This window comes from Cotesia typhae, unplaced genomic scaffold (genome assembly GCF_013202065.1).
Source record: "Cotesia typhae breed Kobodo isofemale line unplaced genomic scaffold, CoteBio_Ctyphae contig_5, whole genome shotgun sequence".
Taxonomy (NCBI): domain Eukaryota; kingdom Metazoa; phylum Arthropoda; class Insecta; order Hymenoptera; family Braconidae; genus Cotesia; species Cotesia typhae.
In genome coordinates, this window is record NW_027423757.1 from 2,256,120 (window position 1) to 2,278,760 (window position 22,641).

The window sequence follows — 22,641 nt, forward strand, 5'->3', positions numbered from 1 at the left end:
AAAATTTTGAACCAAGAAAATAATTTTGAAGAGTTTCATTGTCAAGACGAAAAATTCTTGAATTAAATAAAATTTTTTAGTTAAAGAATTTTCTACTCAAATCAAGAAGATAAAATTCTTCAAAATTATTTACTTCATTCAAGTAATTTTTTTTTCTGTGTAGTGACTCAAAAAATCATTTGTTCTTATGTTAACTAGGTTATTATAATGTGTATATCTAAGGACTTATTGCCAGGTATATATGCACATTTATATGACTATAGACGAACGTACACTAATGTATAATATATAATAAATATCATACATTTATTTTTCGTCCCCTTTACCGTGTAAAAAAAAATTGTCCCAAAAATGTCCCAAGCTTGGGACATCCAAACGTGACATAATTTGGGACAATTTTGGGACATCTTAGAAATAAACAGAAATTTTAAAATAGTGCATTTAAGTAATTTTTCGTCAATTTTACGTATTTTTTTGAAAATTTTCCGAATGATTCTTCAATTGTACTACAATTTTAAACGTTTATTAAATGATTTAATAAAAAAAATTTATTTTTGCACAGCTGTAAATTTTTCTAGGAATTGATGGATAAAACATTTATTGACTATTTTTGGGACAATTTAAGGACAATTTTCATCCATTAATCTTACGATAAATCTATAACCGTGCAAAAATAAATTGTCTTTTTTAAAATCATTTAAAAAACGTTCAAAATTGTCTTAAAAATATTTTTAAAAAGTTTTAAAAATATTTTTGAAATGTCCCAAAAATGTCCTAAACAAAATAAGGGTTATTTTTAAGATTTAAAAAATAACATAAATTTCAACAATTTTGGTCTTCCTAATATCTAGAATCAATGTTACTGCCTTTTTTAATTTGAAATAAAAAAATTCTTGAATGACAATATCTTGCAAATTTCTTGAATTAAGAATTTCTCTCTTTATCCAAGATAATAGTCAAGAGATAGTCATTATCTCAATTCAAGAGCAAATTACTTGAATTAAGAAAACTGAATATCTCGAAACAGGAGTAAAATTTTGAAGAGAATAGTTTCCTAGAATAATAATTTTTTTTTTTTTTTTCGTGCATAAACTATTTCTCGAAAGTTATAAACTAGGCTTTTCATCACGTAATGATCCGAGATGTCAACTTTAACTTTAAAAAACGAGAGTTAACTAACCATGTACATGTGAGAAAGTTTCGTTATCGAGCAGACACTATTAGACATGTGGTTTTGAGCTGGTCAAAAATACTCGCTGATGTGAGAATGTTTCAGAAAAAGTTAAGTCACTTAAACTGTTTAGTAGTACGGTATCATCTACTGAGTATGTAAATTTAAACTCCACTGAATATGTACTTAGTTTGTAACAGGGTAAATTACCCTAAATCGATAAGTCGCCAGAGATCGATAATTAGTCGACTCAGCACTGGCGCGCCCCGATCTTCGGGGTCTTCCGTTTAGTAATTAAGAGTGGGGTGGAATGGGTAAGTGCTCGGGAGTCGGAGAGTGACAAAATCGGAAGAGGTTTGATAGTCAGCCGCACCGGTCACTACTCAACGAAACAGCAGGTAATTATTTTTTCGCACGTGAATTTTCGGAACGCTGCGATGATTTTTTTTTAAGATTGTCTTTCCAATCTTTTAGACAAGATTTCTAACATTGGTTCTGTTACAGGAAAAACTGAACTTAGAGTGAGGACAATTCCCCGGAGTGAAAAAAGAATCTAACAACCGGTACCTGGAGGACTCACCACGGTAGACAGACATCGTGGACGTAGTAAGACAATTACCCAGGTACATTATTTCATTCCGTGGGTGGAAGATAGACCGCGGTTTGTACTCGGTCTATCATTCCTCTTCTTTTCTATTTTAATTCAATAAATAAATCGTGGAACATTTGCTAGTTTTTGGATTGAGTGATTTTCATGGGGGTTTATACCCGAGGATCACTCAATCGACCTTGCGGGGAAATTTTAATAACTAAAAATTTTTCAATCAATTAACTAACATCCGAAAATTTCGTTAATTTTATTGTTGTAATTTTTATAACAATTAACTTAGTAAAATTGATTGATTTTTGTCATTGGAAAAAAATCGACAAATTTTTATTCGTGGGATTTTGGTCAAGCGTCAGTTTTGTGTCGCAGTAAATTCCAATACCCAAGGTCAAGCAAAAATAGCTAGCGAATGTTCTAGCAATTAAAATTGACTATTTCGACCTGTGTCGAATTTTTATAATTGATAAAACGATCAGAAAATTGTTGACAATATTTTATATTAAGAATTAATTACTGGGATTGTTATATTTGGAATTTTCTATTGAAAATAGGATAGATCGGAAAATTATTAAGTATTAATTGTTAAGAATATTATAGTAAGAATTTATTATTGAAAAACAATACCGATCGAAAAATATATTAAGAAAATTATTAAGAGTTAATTATTGAAAATAATATAGATTGGAAAATTATTAAGAATATTATATTAGGAATTATTTATTGAAAATATTTTATTGTAAAACTAATTATTTTATATCACGTGGAAATTTAGTAATTTTTGGGGATTAATTCCGTAAAGTAGTCAAATTGAAATTACTGAAACTTGATAATTATCGGCGTGGACATTAAGTCCTAGAAATTAGTTAATTGAGTCAAAAATTGTCACAGTAAAAATTTAGTCAGAATTAATTAATTAAACTTATGTTAATAATTTTGAATGTGATTGAGAATTTTATATTGTGATTTATTTAATTATCAAAAGTTAATCCAAGGTATTAAGACCTTTTGTTTTAAATAGTTATTGTTATATTGTTAAGACCATGACTATAAGTTACTGAGGAGTTTTAATCCATCTAATATTTTAATAGAATTAAAATTAACAATTGTAATTTGAGAATTGTCGTAGTTAGTTAGAAATTGATTGTTAATTGAAAATTATCGTTTTATTAAATTACTAATGATTGAATAATTTGATTTGGAATATTTAATTGAAATTAGTTACAGTCAATTTTTATTAAAGTAAAATTTATAAAGTAGAGTCAAGTTAGTAGTGTGAGTGTGAGACAAGTGTGGGTTATGTGTGAGTTGCAGAGTGATTAGGTCTATGTTTCGTCGCTGGGCCGTTACTGCTGTAGCTGGTGTGGGTTATGAGAGTGTGCTGCAGAACATCTAGGTCTATGTTTCGTCGCTGGGCTGTTGTTCTGTAGTAAAGTGTGTATAAGCTGCAGGAGTATCTAGGTCTATGTTTCGTCGCTGGGCTGTTACTCCTGTGAGCCGAGTTAACGACCCTAGTATATGATTCGTCTCTGTGCGGGTGACAGTAGTTAGAAATCGGGTAGACGCCGGGAGGGGCCCGTCACGTGTAGACGCCTGGAGGGACACGTGTTAGAAATCAACGGGTAGACGCCGGGAGGGGCTCGTTGAGAATAAGTTAGAAATCGACGGGTAGACGCCGGGAGGGGCTCGTTGAGAATAAGTTAGAAATCGACGGGTAGACGCCGGGAGGGGCTCGTCGAGAATAAGATATTGTTAAGTGTGGTTAGTGTGTGTGTGAGTGAAATTTGTTAACTAATTTTAAGCCAACTCTGTTAAGTTTTTTTTTCTTTTATTGTTAATAAATATTGATCAATTTTGTTAATTAAATTTTTATTATTCAACAGCACCTTCCTCCACTCTCTCTACCCTAAGATAAGTTTTCTCAGCTCTGGACCGGTTCCAGGAACCGTGATTAATAATCCTGGTGGCGCCCTGGTAATTTTTATTGTTGTTAGTTTTGTTAGTTATTTAAAAATTGATTAGGGGCCAACCTGAGCAGGTAAAACTGTTACAAGTTTAAGTACATGTTATTTAAGATTTTGTTAACTATGTGTATCGGGTATGCTGAAGAATTTTTTTGCTCATTAGATGTTGTCATTACTTAAAATTGTTTACTCTTATATTTTTAACGTACGTAGACAGTTGAGTATTTTATTAATTTTACATTTTTTATGATGATATTTTAACGTAGATGAATCCATATGAGTTTAAAAATTTATTCAAGCTCTAATTTCATTTGATTCTGAATCCAATCAAAAATTCGCTCGAAGTATTATTTTAAAAAAAAATCTGAAAATCAGTTGACCCTGCAGGCCATCCCGAGTTGAAAAAATTAAGTTAAATGAACTTAACTGCTATATTAAAACTATTGATTTAAACTCATCTAAGTTCATTTTTTCGACTAAGGATACCTGAAACTTACCCCTATATACAAACGCTCGAGAAATTATCTATTCCGAAATTTTGAGCTCGAGAACATAACTTTCATTTTTTTTCTAGCTCTTCTAGTGGTTGTTGAGAACATACTTTTTTGAAAATTTTTAGCTACGAAATGTTCTAAAGAAATCAATCGTTTTTTATGGAATTTGCAGATATCAACGCAGTTTCTTTAGCACAAAAATATTATTTATTACCCTCCAAACGATTCGACATAAAATTTGGAAGTTGTGTCAACAAAACACTTTTTTGGAGTTTTTTAAAAATAAATATCTCTCAAATGAATCGATCGACTTTGATGCAGTTTGTAGCAATCGACGCAATTTTTCAAGCACGAAAAGATTTTTTCTCACTTACTAAACGATCCGAGAAGAAAGTTTGAAGTTATATGAGAAAAACGACTTTTTCCTAATTTTTCGATAACGATATCTCACGAACGAATCAACTAACTTTGACCGGCCCGCCGGCGATCAACGTGGGTTTTTATATTTTATAAAAAAACTCAGAACATGCAGTTGATCAGATATAAAATTTCGGAGTAATTCGAAAAAATTACTTTTTTTTTTTTTTCGTCAACGATATCACACGAACGAATCAACTGATTTTGACCGTTCTGGCGGCGATCGACGTGGTTTTTTTATGTTGAGAGCTGATTAGTTTCTGAAATCGATCGGTAAAGCCGTTTAAAAGTAATTTGAAAAAAACCACATTTAAAAAAATTTCACACACATGCATACGGACATAGAAACATCTTCGAGAAAACGTTCGGAATCGCTTTTTAGGACCTCAAAATGTGGAGATCTGATGATAACTCGATTTTTGAAAATCGAGGGGAATCCAATAACTTCCTTATTTTTGAAAATTTTCAATTTTGTTAGAGGGAAGTTAAAAATAATTTTTGAAGCAATTAAATATGCAGGCATGGACTTTTGCTCGAAAGTTACCAATTATAAGTGCTAGATATCGATTTTTAACACTGACATAAATTATTAAGAATGATTCGCACTTCAATACAATATTTGAATAATATCTAATTATCAATTTCAAAAAAAGCAAATAATTTATAATTTTTTTTGTAACGTTGTAGTGAAAAAAAAAGAAAATATATAATGATAACGGATCGATTTTTTATTGTGTAGCTTTACCCTATGACATCGAGGTGTGGCTGAGAGGATCGATAAATACGATGCTCCAACTTGAGTTGAATGTAGTATAGGTGCTTTCGGAGTAGACGCCATCGTTGTTCTCAGTAATGTCGTTTTCCAACGGTTGCGTTAAACTTTTTGTTCCTAAAACTAACGTAGCAAGACGTTGAAATGACATTAGGATACTTCTCAGTCCACCTGATAATAGTTTTAAAGAATCCTGTACTTTTATTTAATAAATGTAGGTGTATCATGCCTAGGATTTTAAGGAAACAACTCTTCAAATACAGACCAAAAATTGTTTTCAGGATAATGTTCTAAAGCTTGCACCCCCTGTAGAAAATTATGTTACATTATATCTATTATCTTCATTCATTTTAATTCGTTGTTACTTTGTATAATATTGAAAATTGAAGAGAATAAAAATGTAATTTTTTAAGATTTTCTTATTGGTAGTTTTTGGTATAAATCAACGTTGGGGCGAAATAATTCTTCAAAAATTACTATTTGTATTTATAAAGTTTATTTTCAAACATTGTCATCAGTATTAATTATTTATATTTTCATACTCTTCAGAATGGATTACTGTTTGTTATATAAAGATGTGAACGTAATAGATAACAACTAATAATTGGTAGCTTAAAACATTTTATTTTATATTGAAAATGTTCAATGATGAAACAAAAATTTTTTTAATTAGTAGTAATAATGATCGTACTCCAATTAGTGAAAACATCAAAGAGAATTCATATAATAATTGTTCGATTGATATGAAATATAAATAGTTTAAAATTGTTTATTTTTTTTTGTTATATTATTTAATTAAAACTTTTCCAGATGGAGATATCTGCATTAAAGTGGGCACTTTTTTTATTAGAAATAAATTTTTTTTGTTTTAAAAACTTTTTTACTACCTTGGAAGAAACTGGCAAAACTCATCGCTTCAGGTATCGTGGCTATTTTTAAATTGAAAGCAAAAAAATATCTCAGTTTTTTTGGAGCGAAATGAGAAAAAAAAGACAAAAAAATTGTTCGACTCTTCAATCACTGTTGATTAAATGACAACTTTCTAAGTGTAATTTCAATTGTCCAAAGCTACCTTTGAGCTATATTATGATTAGGTGAATTCGTTTTACGATGGTGTCCAAATTTTATCATGAATTGAAATTAAATTTCATACATGGCAAGTTTATAACAACAATGAAATTGAGATTTTACAACCCGAGTCCTTTGTGCACCTAGTGGTGATGACATACTTTCTCACAGATACATGTCATTTCTTCCCTACATTATTATTCATAATAATAATACATGCAGAAATTTGTAACTTTAATTATCTTGTTTATTACACTTTTCATAACTATTGTTTCAAATTCAGTTTTGTTGCAGTACGGTGAAGCATATAATAATATTTTATATGAACATATATTTTTACTCTTAACAAAAATATACCTTTCTTGACGATGTCTTAAAAATAGTTGTTTCAATACAAATCTTTTATAAATGACTTTAGCAGCATATATATTTGAATTTGATTTGCATAAGATTTGTAAACTAAATGGGGTACACTTAAATTATACATAAAATAGGATTCATATCTGCATCCTATACGAAACTTGTGTACTTTATATATGATTTATAATTTACAATTGTATAGAGAGCATGAATCTAATAAAACTTACGTATAAAGTATATTTGATTTTCAAATTGCGAAAGAGGAATAATTTTATATTATAAGAATCTTTTGATCTAAATTCAAGTATTTTGTTTCAGTTTTATGTTTGTAAAAGTTATACGAACATAAACTTTTTAAAATACATGCAATGTGCGTAAACTTTACTCATTAAAAATAGTTTATCATCAGAACTGCAATCACTAATTAAACTTTTAATAGAAATTAAATCCATGGTATAAAAAAATATTAGAATTAGTTGATTCTTGGGTCAAAAAATGAATCATAAAACTTAGAAGAAATTTAATTATCAATTGTATACAAAAAATAAATTTCATATGAATTTTGTTACTGAGTTAAATTTTTTTTTTTTTTGACAATATTTTATTTGAAAAATTTTAACATTAATTATTTTTATTGTTACAGTGAGATTACACGAAAGTATTCAGGAAGAACATTGCCACTACCTTGTCTTCGATTTGTAAGTGAAAAATTATTACAATAAAATAAAAATTGAATAATTGTAATGATTAAATAAAAATAAAAATAGATTACACGGTTTTGTATAATTTATATTTGATTATTTATTAATTTTTTCTGTCTTATATTCATAATAAAAAATCATTTTATTGTATTATTTATAATATTGTTGAAAAAAAAATTGTTTAATAATAATATTTCTAATTGTTATTTTTAATGATTACTAAGCGGAGCTGCAATATAACTTGAGACCCTCGGCTGCGCGCTGTATTGAGAGCGTTTAAACTAATCGCGAGCATTTCCTGAAATTTTCTTTCGGGGTCTTAAACTTTAATAAATAACGAATATAACCATTAAAAAAAATTTCATTTTTTTTACCGAGAAATCAAGGAAATTTTCATTTGTTAACTTAAAAGTTAATTAACAATAGGATAATAAACAACGAATTTTAAGCTATGATTATTTTTTATAAAATACAGATATTTGACAATAACTCCTGAAAATTTCATTAATTTATCTTTAACGGTTGATTTGTTATCTATTTTTTAATTAAAAGTACTCAAAAAATTTTGATTGTATAAAAAATTATTTGCTCTAATGAAAATTTTGAAAAATCTTTTGGTGGGTTAATTTTTCATATCGTGATTACTTGAGAAAAAAATATCCTCTAAATTAAAATACATGAAAGTCTTGAAGTTAGTCAAAGCTCGAAACTCGCAAAAAATGGGCCACGATTCATTATTGGTTAAAGTTTAGGCGCGCGCGTAGCGCGCTATTCAAATTTCTAGTATAGACTTAATTTTCATGACCAAGTGAAAATCTCCACGAAATTTTTTTACGATTTCAGAGTAACAGGCGGTGAACTTTTCGAAGATATCGTCGCTCGAGAATTTTACAGTGAAGCCGATGCTTCCCACTGTATACAGCAAATTCTAGAAAGCGTCCATCACTGCCACCACAATGGAATTGTGCACAGAGATCTCAAGGTAATCTTTATATTTAATAAAATTTAGTTAAAGTTCAATAAGAAATGTTTTGTTTTAAACTTTATTAACTGTATTTTACTCTAACTTGCATTCAACCTAATAACAACAACAATAGCCTGAGAACCTTCTCCTCGCTAGCAAAGCGAAGGGTGCAGCTGTGAAATTAGCAGATTTTGGATTAGCCATTGAATTACAGGGTGAAGCACAGGCGTGGTATGGTATGTAAACTATAATCCGATAAATATTTTATAAAAAAATATACGAGATTCAAATATCAAATTTTTTTGTTTTGAGATTATTTTATTCGATAATCTGGGAATCAATAATTTAGTTCTAACTCTGATTTTTTTTTTTCAACTTTACAATGCTCTTCATAAAATTTTTCAGATCCTGGAAAAAAAATTTTTTTCTTTTTTAAAATATAAGCATATTTTTGACCAATTTTAGAAATTTATTTGACTTGAGAGGGTATAATTTTCAAACAGTGAAATTTTGCATCCCGATCTCGAATTTTCATAAAAAAAATTTAACTGTTTTAGATCAAAATTATTCATTTTTGTGAATTAATTAACTTTATTTTAATATGTAATTTGATTTACAAGGTTTTGCTGGTACGCCTGGTTACTTAAGTCCAGAAGTTCTTAAAAAAGAACCTTATGGTAAACCTGTAGATATTTGGGCATGTGGAGTTATTCTTTACATCCTCCTTGTTGGATACCCTCCATTTTGGGATGAAGATCAGCATCGATTGTACGGACAAATCAAAGCCGGAGCGTATGACGTAAGTTTAAATTTTTTCTTTAAAAAATGGCTCTTAAAACTCAAATTTTATGATTTTACTGGTAAATGGTGGTAATTTCTATTCAGGTCGTTTAAATGATTTAGTGTTTATTCGAGAGATTATCTCTAATCATAGATTTGTATTTATGATTGGGTAATGAATTTTTTAGTATCCAAGCCCGGAATGGGATACTGTAACACCCGAAGCGAGAAACCTCATCAATCAGATGTTAACGGTAAACCCATCGAGACGCATAACTGCCAGTGATGCACTTAGACACCCATGGATTTGTGTACGTGTTTCAATTTGTCGATTGCTTTTTATTTATTAATTTACATCATGATCAACTATAATTTTAAATAATTTATTTTCTCTTTTTCAGCAACGTGAGCGTGTTGCATCGGTGGTACACAGGCAAGAGACTGTGGATTGCTTGAAGAAATTCAATGCAAGGCGCAAATTAAAAGTAAGTTCATTGTTTAAGCATTGATTTACAAATTATTATTAACAGAATTAAACGTTATTAATAATAATGATACATTTAATTGAAACGGCTATGTTATGGTTATGTAACACTAATATCTGATAAATCCTCCGATCGTGTAATCCAATTCAAATGAATAATTTTCAAATACTCTTAATTGACAAGTTACATAAAGTTTGTTTGTAATTAATTATAAAATACCTTTAATTATTTTACCCTTGTTGTAAAATTCCATCAATAATTATTATAACTAAATACACAACTAAACATCGGCGCTAATATTATCGTTTAAACAATTACGAAACCTTCACCTAAATTATCTAGAAACGGCTTGGTACATGATAACAATTACTCATAAAATCGTTAGTCAACATCGGTTCATTTAATTACACATTTATATTACAGCAAATAAACTCTCCGGATTTGAATAAATTTTCGGGCGTATATAATATACGTTATAAATTTATACTCATATTTGATAGTAAAAACAATACGAGTGTAGTTTCAACTTCCGATAACTATAAAAATTATTCAATTTACACAGTCGTCTTATCTAGCATACTATGCATATTTATAATAAACTATTGGCATTACAAGGTGAATTGTCAACCGATCGGTGTTCGGTGTGTTGTTATTGAAACTAAAACCTAACTTATCAACTTGCCTTGAGTGTACAAAGATATATTTTTATTACACATATAAATTTGTATTAGATTTGTTGCTATTGTTGTGTAAATAAATATAAATATTCTTTAGTGCAAATGTCCATAAATTCTCCTCGTTTTTGTTTAAGCCGATGTTTGTGTAAAAACGGTTGTTTTTTATTTAATTTTTGCTGTAAGTCTAAAATTGATAGTCGTATTGCGTCAGTCGAAGAAAAATGTGAATTTAATAATGAACAAACAACGGTAGAGGTTGATATTTATAAAACACTTTTTTTTTTATTTTAGTGATTTTTTTTTAAACGTGAGAACTTTTTAAATGAACAATTTTTAATATCAATACACAGAAAAAAAATTTCTTGAACCAAGAAAACTTTAAGGAAAACTGAAGTTATTTTGGAGAAAGAAGAAATTTTCTTGGCTTAAAAAAATTTAATTTCATTCAAAAGATTTTAACTTCATTCAAGAAATTTTCAGTCGTTCTTAAGATTTTTTTGATTTAAGAAAATTTACGCTTGACTCAAGACTTTTTTTCTTTCTGTGTAAGAATACTAATATTGCTGTAACTATTAACGTTTCGTATTATTTTTAAAAATATTTATTTATTTTATTAAATGTTTGTTTGTTTGTTTTGTTAACAGGGTGCCATTTTAACCACAATGATTGCGACGAGGAATTTTTCCAGTAAGTATGATGCACAGGGTGAGTATCTCCGGCCCTCTTCAACGCTACATGGAGCTCGTGAACCTGTATTTAATTCGTTTCTCTTTTGTTGCATATCAACCTCATACACGTCCTCATATTCACTCCTTATTGATGTTTAGTATTTAGTTAAAATAATTCTTACTCATGTACATATGTCACTTGTACGATTAATTGGTGTCACTTGTTACATTAACTTACATATTTATCAGTATATATGTATCAATAACGGTGTCTATTAATTCGTTATTATATTCTCTTTATTGCAAAGTATGATGCAGTGTTTGTTAAAATTTTTTATTTTAACACTGTCTTCCTACTGCATCTCGTTAATTGCACTTTTATCCCAAACCATATAATTGTTGTCGCACAGCGTCCATGAATATATTTTAATTTTTAATCACTTCATTTCTGTTACGAATGTTAAAAGCAAAAAGAAACATTATTTTAAAGTTTTTTTCAATTAACGACATCACTTCTCGAGGGAAATTAATATTGCGCTGATTAGTATTCAGATTTTAATCAACATGCTGTAATTTCACTATCAGAATAATCTGATAATTATTCATTTATTTTAATCATGATAGGGTCGATAAATTTATTACTTTAACTGTAAAAAGTATTCCCCAAAAGTTTTTAATTGAAAAAGTATTTCAGTGATTTGAAAAATGTACATAATTTTTCTTTATATTTGTTTTAATTGTACAAATATTTACAGATATTAATTAGTTGATAAAAATTTGAAGAGATAAACGTTCCTTTCAATCTCAAAGGAAACTTAATTAACAGAACAGAAGAAATAATTATTATTATTATTTTGACAGAAATAGAATTTAAAAGCACTCGACAATTCGAAAAATATTTTAAAATAGAAGAATCGGTTTTAGCGACGTTTAATTCAATTTAAATTGTACAAAATTTTTTTAATCATATTATATAATAAAATGGAATTTATAGAATCTTGCAATTTCACAATTATATAAATCTAATTTATAGGGTGATGTATATCGATTTGGAAGTAAAGTGGCCACAAACGGAACTTCACGCCCTTTTGGCACTCTACCTTATCTGTCTGTTAAAAAATTTCCTTTGAATTCTAAAGCGCGTTATTATTATTGTTATTATTATTATTACCACATTATTTTTCTTGAATTGAAAGTTTGTATTTTTTATTTGTAAATAGTATTTAAATTTCTACAATAATGTTAATATATTAGTCCCCTTCTGTACGGTAGTACTGCCAATTTAACTGTTTAAAATTCAGCATGTTACTAAATGATTGTAGGATAATAATTTCGTTAAATTTTGAAGAACTACAGAGATCTGTTGAAAAAATATTTTAACTTAAATGAACAAAACTACACTGTCCTTATTTTAATAACGTTTATCCAAATTTTTCGTTTTAATTATATTAGCTAGGTGTGTATTTTTGAAATGTTAAATCTGTTAACAATAGTTTATATCTAAAATAAAATTTATAATACTCGCATAGATATATATTTTGGACAATAACCCGTATACTGGCTGGTATTTTACATTGATTTAGAGATTGCGTGATGCTACACACCAGAATATTTATGTCACGCTATCGGTCTTTAATTTTCGAAGCTGGTGTGTTTTACTCAGAAACGATAAAATTAGTACTATTGTTATAGAAATAGTGCTTTACTATTGTTTTTGTTTACACACATACTTGTTTAATAACTCTACTATTTAATAACTCGACATATGTGTGTTATTCTACATAAATTTATATGTACATAGTTTTGTATTTATATGTATGGTTGGCATAAATAACTTTGTTGTATCGGATTTTTTTTTTTAATTTATTTACATTTGAATTTGAATATAGTTATAAGGATCATGTAAATAAAATACAAAAATTTTAAGTCGTCTTCTCGGATGAAAATAGCTCAATATTTCAATAAAAGTGTAGTTCGATCGAATTAACTTTAGTATGACGTTATAATTAACCTTGTATTTTAATAAGATAAGGTCGCAGTTGATTTGCAATTAACCGGGAATTATCGAGGCCATTTTTTGCCATCAGATCGTTAAAATATAATTTTTTTGCTTTTACTACATCCTCAATGACAGTAAACCATTATCATATTACATGCTTGATTGATCAGAAAAGGGAAAAAAAAGTATAACCAGTTACTATCGCACAGTAGGGAAAAATATAAAGAAAAAGAAAATGAATAACTTTTCATCTACATAGGTTGTAAAATAATGAACGTAACTTGAATTCAAGAGAAAACGTCGTTTATTGATAACAACGTATACTTGCGATATACCTTTAATTTTATCACGTAAAATCTCTTTTTCTCTTCTTTTCCTCGATCCATATTAAATTATCTTTGTATTTATCTCTCTACGTTAAATTAAATCTTATTTGAATATAACGATTATTACTTCATTTCTGAACTGATAAAACTTTAAATGGTAAAGAAGAAGAAACCAATCTTCTAGCAAATTCAATTTCAAAAATTAAAGCTTCGGTCAAATTGTATTAAGTTCTTTTAGTTCATTCAATTTATTTTGCAGAATGCGAAATTTAGTCTGGATAAAAATTATAAATTTTTCATTGAATATTTTTTCTATTTATTTATATCCTTTATCTTTTTATCTATCGCAGTTTTATTTTATCGTTTTTATAGATAAATAGTATAAAAATATTGAGATTTATATTTAGACGATACTGCTCTGAAAGGTTCTAGTCTACAATTTTATGAACATTATTTTTTACTACTTCACTGTGAGGTTAACCTTTGAATTGAAGTGAACGAAGGTGGGAACTTGAAAAATGTCAATTATCTATTTGCAATGCATTCATATCGGAATTTAAATTTGTTCAGTCTAAATTTAATTTAAACTTGATTGTTGCTAATATTAACACGATGTAAAAAATAGAATCAAGTAATTGATAATTTAATTTTTTTTTTTTTTTTTTGGTATTTCTTCTCTATCAAAGTATAATTGTTATGTCATTCTTAGACATGATGCAGCTTATAAAATTTCAGAATGAAAGTTTAGTCTTTTTTTTATTCTTTGACGCTTGAATTACTGAGTACAATGAGACAATTTATTGAACAAGAATTTATTTTTCCTAAAGTATATTAAAGAGTGTTAGTTCAAGAAACATTGTCTTTTTCAGGTAGAACATCCATGAATATTTTTCATTAACAAACTTAAGACCTACGTAATCATAGTCATAAAAAATAAGATAATGGCGAAAAGTCATCTTCATCTTCATTAAAAATTTTAAGCATCAAATATTACCATAGTCCTGCTTTTTCATTATTCTCTATAGCTTGAGCGTGAATTGAGTCGGAGATACTCAAATAAAGTTTTATAGCTTTTTGTTTATTTATTAATAATATTTCATTTATCTGCTTTATAGTAAGTTCATAATAAGTTTTTGTCATTTATATACTCTATTTATTATTCAATATTTTTAAATATTCTAATACACTTTAAACTTTTTCATTGACACTATAAACAAATTTCTGAGACGTTGACGTCCCAATTATTATGCTTTTGCTTTGTATTCATAGTCATAATTTATAATTGTAAATTTGTAGTATTTAGATATTTAATTTTAATTATTAAACATCCAATTTCCCTTTGATTACTCCTAGTAAATTTAACAATTGAACTTTATTTATACTAATTTCTTTATTGAATTTAATTTAAAATAATAAATTTCAGAGGCTTGGCAACTAAATTATTTTTTATGATTAATCTCAGAAATTATTATAATTATGACTATTTAACAAGAAGGTGTTGATAAATCATTGATCAATTAAAAAACATTTTATGGTTTAATTTTAGAATGTTTGTGGTTTTGAATAAACCAAATAATAACTTCTTTTGTTAATTAAACATTATTCTACACTAAAGGAGATTACTAGTTTGATAATTGCCATGTCTTAATGTTATTCAAAACAAAGCTATGAGAAATATCAGAATATCAACAGTTGAGGCATAATTATTAATTGTCTCCTTTTCAGTACCAGCTTATTATGAATATTGTTGATCATGTGAATTTGAATAGTAAAGAGGATCACTAGATAACAAATACCCGAACCCTTCTCTCCAGCTATAATGACGCAATTCAGTCTCGGTTTGACATTGAAGTAGTACAAATTTCTGTACCTTAATCAACTATTTCAAATTTAGTTCTCTTTGTTCTTGTTGCCGTGACATTACTTGCTTATTATTAAAATGTCATCTTATTATAACTTTGCAAATATTACAGTGATATTAGAATAGAGATTCAAACACATGGATGTGGATTTGGTGAATTTTATTTTAATAGAGACCCAAAAAAATCTAAATTTATAAGTTTACATATTTTTTAATTGATCAATATTTAATCATCAGCTTTTTAGATATAAAAACTTGATTATTCACAATTTTATAACAATTTTTTTTCTACCATTGCATTATTTTAAATGAAGAATATATAATCAAATATAATCAGCGCTATAGGATTTTTAACGAACATTTTTTTCATTAAAAAAAAATGAACTCAAATGATTTATTTATCAGCAATCACTCATTTATTTTATACAAGAATTAATGCTACAACAAGGTGATTTTATCGGATTAATTTATGATCATTATCTTTGCTATTTTAAAATTGATTGGGTTATAATTCAATCAAATGTAATTGAAAGAATGAATATAAATTAAGGTCAATATGATTGTAAGCTCCTTTTGTTAATTTTATTGTACTTTTACATTATTATCATAAAAAGTGAGTATTTTTTTTACAGAATATAAGCTTTATTATAGTCTTTGTTTTACGCTGATTATATTGATTTTTGTTTATTACAATAATAATTAGACTTAAGCATTTCAATACGAATTAAGCTTTTAGTTAGCATTGTTACCTAAAATTACAGAAAAATAGTATAGCTGTAGTTAAAGTAATAACACAAGTTCCCAATCGCATTTACTAAAAATCAATGAAAGTAAAAGAATATAGCGCAATTTACGTATACTAAAATGAGTTAAATTAGTAGAGTATAGAAAAAGTGGGTTATCCAACTTGTTCTTAGAGTAATTGAGATTGCCCTAGTTAGACTACTCCCGTAGTGAATGCTGGACTATTTATTTATAATTTATTTAACCGATAAACAATGTGTGGACTATTTTTTTTGTTATTCAAATTCATTCTCACTCAAAAGTTTTAAACTCAATAAACCAATTTAAAAACAGTAGTAACAATGCAACCCGTAATTTTTAAATGGAAATTAAATTTACAATGCTGTTGACCTAAAAACATAACATTTTTTATGAAATTTTCTAGTTCGAGTTACCGTGTAAATTGTTTATTTTTAGTACTCAGATAAAATTATTATTGAAAGCGGTATATTGGAAACAAATAGTTTCTATAGTTCTTCATTTTCAACAATATCTGGAAACTTTACTTGTAGACGTTTAATTTTTTACAAAATATATTATTTTTAATTTGATTAATTTTTTTTCTTCGTTAATTATTATTACATATATTTCAGTTATAAGTAAAACTGAAGTAATTACTTGATTACTCGAGTAGTACTTAAAAAAAAAATTCAATAACTTAATATATGTTACTTTCATAAAATTAATTAAAAATAACGCAATTCATTATTAATTTTATTTATTATTTTAATTTTATATTATAGTGAAATAAAATTTACATGTACAGCATTGACTTACATAATACTAAAAGCAGAATCACTTTAATATAATTCGATTGAAAATTAAATGAAAAAACAGCATCTTAGTATATAACAATAAACATATAAATCCAAAGCATGCAATTACCTCACTGCACGTCATATTTTCGTAAAAGCAATTTTTGCATTATTTTTACCCTTTATTTAATTTCCTTGAAATAATTATAATTATTATTTTAACTGCATAAATATTTACTCACGCATTGTTGAAAAAAGTAAACCAATATTTATTTTGTATGGCAATAATTATTCATACAATAAAGAGTAATATTATTATTTATAGATAGTTCTTGTGATCTAAATCAGTTTCGTTGAAAGTTGTTATTATTTTAGTGCACTAAAATTTCCACTTGACATAAATTCAAAGATATTGCTTACATACAAATTTATTACGTTACGTCTGACTATAACTAGTGCAATCTACTTACGATTCCATCAATTAGACTCGATATTTTATTATTCTCACTATTCATAGTGACATAGAAAACAAGTACTACTTTTGTTTTTATTTTTTCTGACTTTGATTTTATTTTACTGTTTATTGTTTTTCAGTTTTAAAATGCATCCCAATAAATGAATTAATCATTTTTGTAACAGTTACTTACTGATTTATTATTTATTTATTTGGGATGTTTTACAAATTGCCGTAGATACACAGAAAAAAAAATTAATTTGAATCAAGAGAAAAATTCTTAAAGCAAGAAAATAATTTTGAAGAGTTTCATTGTCTTGGATCAAAACGAAAAATTTTTGAATTAATTAAAATTTACTTAAACCAAGAATAATTTCTTAGTTTAAGAATTTTTCTACTCAAATCAAGAAGATAAAATCCTTCAAAATTTTTTGTTTTAAGAAATGAGCTTTTATTTTGACTTATACCTTAAATTAAAACATTTGAAATGTTAAAAAATTATAATTTTGTGGCTTCAAAGTAACAAATTAACCGGCGACAGCCGACTAGTCAAAGGCGCGTTAGAAAACAGCTTGGTTGAGATTTGACCCTTGCCGCGTAGATTAAGATTTTCTCAACCTAAAAAGACCCCAACGTACCACTCCCAACAGTTAAAAGTCGGCGATATAACCACGGCTGTTAAAACCGACTCAAATAAAAATTAAATAAAAAAAAAAAAGTAACAAATTGTAACTAACAAAATAACTAAAAATTTTTTATCCGATAATAATAATAATAATAATAATAATAATAATAATAATAATAAACAAAATTATCCTCAAAAAATGAATTATTTGTACTGATAAAGTCTCGTAAAAAACATCTTTATTTGAATTATTAAAAAAAAATCAATCTAGAAAAAAAGAATTAGTTCATTCCCTGACTAATGACTGACCAGCGAACAAAAAAGATAAAATGAAACAGTTAACCCAAACACTTTCCGGTTTGATGTGTGCAATTGAACTTCGCCCGGAGATATTTCGTTCATCGATATTTATATAACACGTGTCACAAAAAACATCCATTCAGTAAATCTCGAGGCAAAATTACTTCAATTAGTTTATAGAACATTGAGGCGTAATTTATTTAATAATTTTTTTCTAGGTTGTATGAGGTCAAAAAATCCTTTTGAACTCAACTTCATTCAAATAATTGTTTGCAATTTTTCATTGATTATAAGTCAAAATAAAAAGCTCAATTTCAGAATTTTTTTAATTTTATTTAATTTTTTGCACTTTATTAAAACAATTTTAATTCAATAACCGTAATGATTAATTATTACTATATTATATTTTGTGATTAATATCCTTAAAATTTGACCTTTTATATTTGTGATTGATTGAATACATTTGCGTACTCCAGCTCGAAGTATCATTACCAAGAAGGGTGACGGGTCTCAAGTGAAGGAATCAACCGACAGCAGCACTACTATTGAAGATGACGACGTCAAAGGTATGAGAATCATTATAATTGTTCTTCTAACCAATTCCTTGTCCGCATTGGCCTTTTAATCCTGCTATTAAACAAGACAATTGTTGAGAAATCTGAAAGGACTTTTGTTTCATCTATAAATATTTATCACTCTTACTCACAAGTACTGTACTCATTTATCTTCCAGTTATTAATACAATTCACCATGTTCAATTAAATAATTTAACACTACAAAGGTCCTTTCTTTAACATAAAAGTAGCTATATTTTTTATTATATTTATATTAGCAAAACAGTAAAAAATTGGATAATGTAAACGATAGATATGATATTTTTGAAGATGTGAGTAGATATTGAAAAAAAAAAAAAAAAAAAAAAATTCAACACCACCTTACAGAAAAAAATTATTATATAAATAAAAAATCTTGCGTAATACCTATAAACATCCACTTCTCAATGCTTCATGCGCCATAATCTAGAGAAAATGTAGTGAAATAGGTTATAGAGCTCCCACGTAGTCCCTTTATAGATATTAATTGATAAAAAACTACCTTATACTTAATATTTATTATAACAATAATAATCGGTCTATAACTATTTATTTTTTTTTTTAGAATTTAGACGCCATATTTTATTTTTCCACTTTTTATGCCTATCCGCCACGAGTTATCGTAAAGTAGTATCGAATGTTTATTCCATAAGATATGAATATCTTATGATAGATCACAAAAAGTGCAGTTATCACTAAATTAATCATAGCAGTACATCCTTTAGAAAAAATCCGGTTCCACCAAATGCTATCAAAGTTCACATAATTTTTATTTATTTGTTTTGAATAAATACTATAATTATTCTATCGGCAATCTTTTTCCTGGGACAAAAAGAAATTAACTATGAAGAAAAATGAAGCAAAAATATTTTTATGTTTCTACAATTCCCTCATAGCTTTAGTTTCTATTGTTGATTGATTATTTGTGTGTGCAAATGACTGGCAGGCAAGTTTGAATTTGGAATATTTGGAAAGATATGTGTAGACTTTTAAATAACCAAGCCAAATTTATATAGATATGTCGAGTGACATAAAATATTTTAATAATAATTAGATTTTTAATTAATAGTGATACTGACTATTGAATATCATTGTATTATGTGTAATAAGGAATATTTAAAACCGATGATTGAAGTAGACAATGAGGTATCCCCATAACTTGACATATCTGACCATCAAAGCATCTGTTATGAAGCAAATAATTAATTGATTATAATTTATAATATTGTATTAATTATTCTGCCATGGAAATATCAAACAGAACGTTACCTACTCACATCGCAATAATTTAATAAGCTATTTAATCTATTATTTCATTAATTAATGATACACTGAAGGTAACAATGAAATATGAGGAAGAGAGAAAGAGAATTGGTGTAAAAGCCATTACAACTAAAATATGTTTGGAAAACAGTCGGTCTACGATGGTTTATCTTTTTATCAGTTAAAATGTTCCTATCTAACGATCAAACATTGAGTTTAAAATTATTTTCTACCCCTTTGAGTAGACTTTAATATCGAAAATAATTTTCACTTCTGATCCTCAAAACTTTTTTTATTTCTTGAGCTATTTCTAGCCTCCCTTGATTCTGTTGATAATTTTATAATTAATTATTTTTATTTTATCGAAGCGTAAAATAATCGTAACATTATTAGTTATATAAGTCAAAATGATTATTAACAGTATGCCGAGGTACTAAGAAAATTTATGCGCTGACGCGTATTACTGCAAGCTGACTGTTTAGAAACGTCGTTATGTAAATAGAGATCTTGTATCTTTTTCATGGAAAATTTTCACATAATCCCTTTGTAAGATAATTTTTACTTTTACAATAACGTTCTTAATCACGTTGCTGCAATAATACATGTCTCGGGTTACCTTTGCCTTTCAGTAGCGTACTATAATTTTCGCAATTAGCTCGAAAAAAATTTTTTTTGTGTAGTAATGTATTGTTTAAAATTAAAAAATTTTAACTGTCATTAATAACAAAAAAAATTTTTTTTTAATTAAATTCACTGCAATAGTAATTAAAAACTTGAGATTTTTCAACAGTATATATTACTTGACTCTGCATATTGTTAAAATGTTTTATCGGATTAGAATGTTTGTAAAAAAATACGAAATTTTCTAGGGTAATATGCAAAAATTTTCATAACACTACTAGAATAATAAATGAATCATTAAATGGAATTAAATTAGGTCACAATCCATTTTCGTAGATATATAAGACACATTGTTATTTTCACGTCGTTTGATCAATTATTATTATTATGTTTATCATGCGAACACGTAACACTAATCAATTTAATTCAGCAAAATATTTCATTATGTTACATACCTTCCTCATTGATCTCATACCTTCTTAACATTGTTTAACATGCAGAATTTAGCTTCTTCAATGCTTAAACATAATAATTTTTTTATTGCTTTTTCATAAAATTGTTAACTAACCGAAAATTAACAATTGTTTGTTGATAAATCATCCGTAAATAATAAATAAATATAAAATTTCATTTCGAATTATTGTTTTAAATAATTAAAACTTTATCTATCGCTTATTTTCTTCTATTAATATTTTGATCATTTTACTAACACTTAATAAATTAATAAATTTTAATTGCTTTATATTTTTAATATTTTAATATTTAAGCGCATAATTCGATTTAAATCATTTTTACGTAAATTCAAAATTATCTATCTTAATTAATATTTACTATTTTCGCTGTTTTTAATAATTTACTAAGCAAAAATTAGAGTGAATGATTTCAAATTGTAATAAATTAATAATTTAGAGTTAGTGATCGAAATTTTATTTAATACTGGCTTTTAATAGTAGATAAAATTAATACACAATCGGGGGTTTTATTGATAACATATACACCAACTCAAAATGTATAAAAATTGAAAACTATTGTTTAAACAAAATTAATTTTTTATATAAATATTAATGTCATATATGCAATAATATTCACTTTCGTTTTTTTTTTTTTATAATGCACTTAACTTCACAATATTTAAATAGTAATTTGAAGACAATTATTGCATGGGAACGTGACTCAAAATAACTCCCCGGGGTCAGTTGTTCAGAATGTTATCTAATCGTTAGATATTTAGATACTTTCCATTTGCCCCGGGTATTATTGTATAATAAACTATATTACTTTTTTATATTAGTCCTTCTATGTCAAATTTATCAAAAATTGAACAAATAAAATCTTAGACTTTTGAAATCTTTATAAATAAAGTGGATCATTTATGATGAAAAACTGTCGTATAATTTTGTAAGAATAAAATGATTTCAATACTTTTAAAAATGAAAAAGCGGTTGAATATAAAATTATATCGAATAGATGATATAAAAATTAGTAATTTTGGGCCGAAATATTTTTAGACATGACATGAATAAATTTTTTTTCTATACGTAATCAGAAGACTATTCAGAACCCAAAGAAATCCAATTTAAAGGTTAAAAAAGTTTAAGTACATATTCACAGGGACAAAAACTATATTGACTATACATTTTATGAAAAAGGATATCATTTCAGTAATACTTGAAAATTGTTAAATTCAATATTTTGACGATTTGACATGGACTGACCCAGTTGAATTTATTTAAATTTTACTGAGCAAAAATTTACATTACCAAAAAAAAAAAAAATACCATCGTTATAAAAGATACGTCTCGATATCAGGTTATACTATTTTCATATTTTTTATTTAAATAAATCAATGAACACTCTTTATTTGTTTTTTACTGATATATTATCTTCTTTATCTGTCTTCTTCTCTGTATATTTTCTTCACACTTTATAATCAACG

At 26.9% G+C, this 22,641-nt stretch overlaps 1 protein-coding gene and 1 long non-coding RNA gene across 25 annotated transcripts in view; both read left to right on the forward strand.

Moving 5' to 3' along the window:
* Camkii (Calcium/calmodulin-dependent protein kinase II) overlaps positions 1-22,641 on the forward strand; it is a 68,260-nt gene that overhangs the window by 28,118 nt on the left and 17,501 nt on the right. For 14 of the 24 annotated variants that reach the window (XM_074248407.1, XM_074248408.1, XM_074248409.1 and 11 more), the window contains exons 4-11: positions 7,494-7,548; positions 8,395-8,533; positions 8,649-8,751; positions 9,136-9,314; positions 9,484-9,606; positions 9,697-9,780; positions 11,102-11,162; positions 18,705-18,794. In XM_074248407.1, coding sequence (XP_074104508.1) covers positions 7,494-7,548; positions 8,395-8,533; positions 8,649-8,751; positions 9,136-9,314; positions 9,484-9,606; positions 9,697-9,780; positions 11,102-11,162; positions 18,705-18,794 — 834 coding nt within the window. The remainder of the gene's footprint in view (positions 1-7,493; positions 7,549-8,394; positions 8,534-8,648; positions 8,752-9,135; positions 9,315-9,483; positions 9,607-9,696; positions 9,781-11,101; positions 11,163-18,704; positions 18,795-22,641) is intronic. The other 10 variants (XM_074248410.1, XM_074248413.1, XM_074248431.1 and 7 more) reach the window with 1 other exon arrangement.
* Positions 783-3,570, forward strand: LOC141530989 (uncharacterized). The gene is made up of 2 exons (XR_012479838.1): positions 783-1,569; positions 1,676-3,570. It is a non-coding gene; the product is annotated as an uncharacterized LOC141530989 (long non-coding RNA).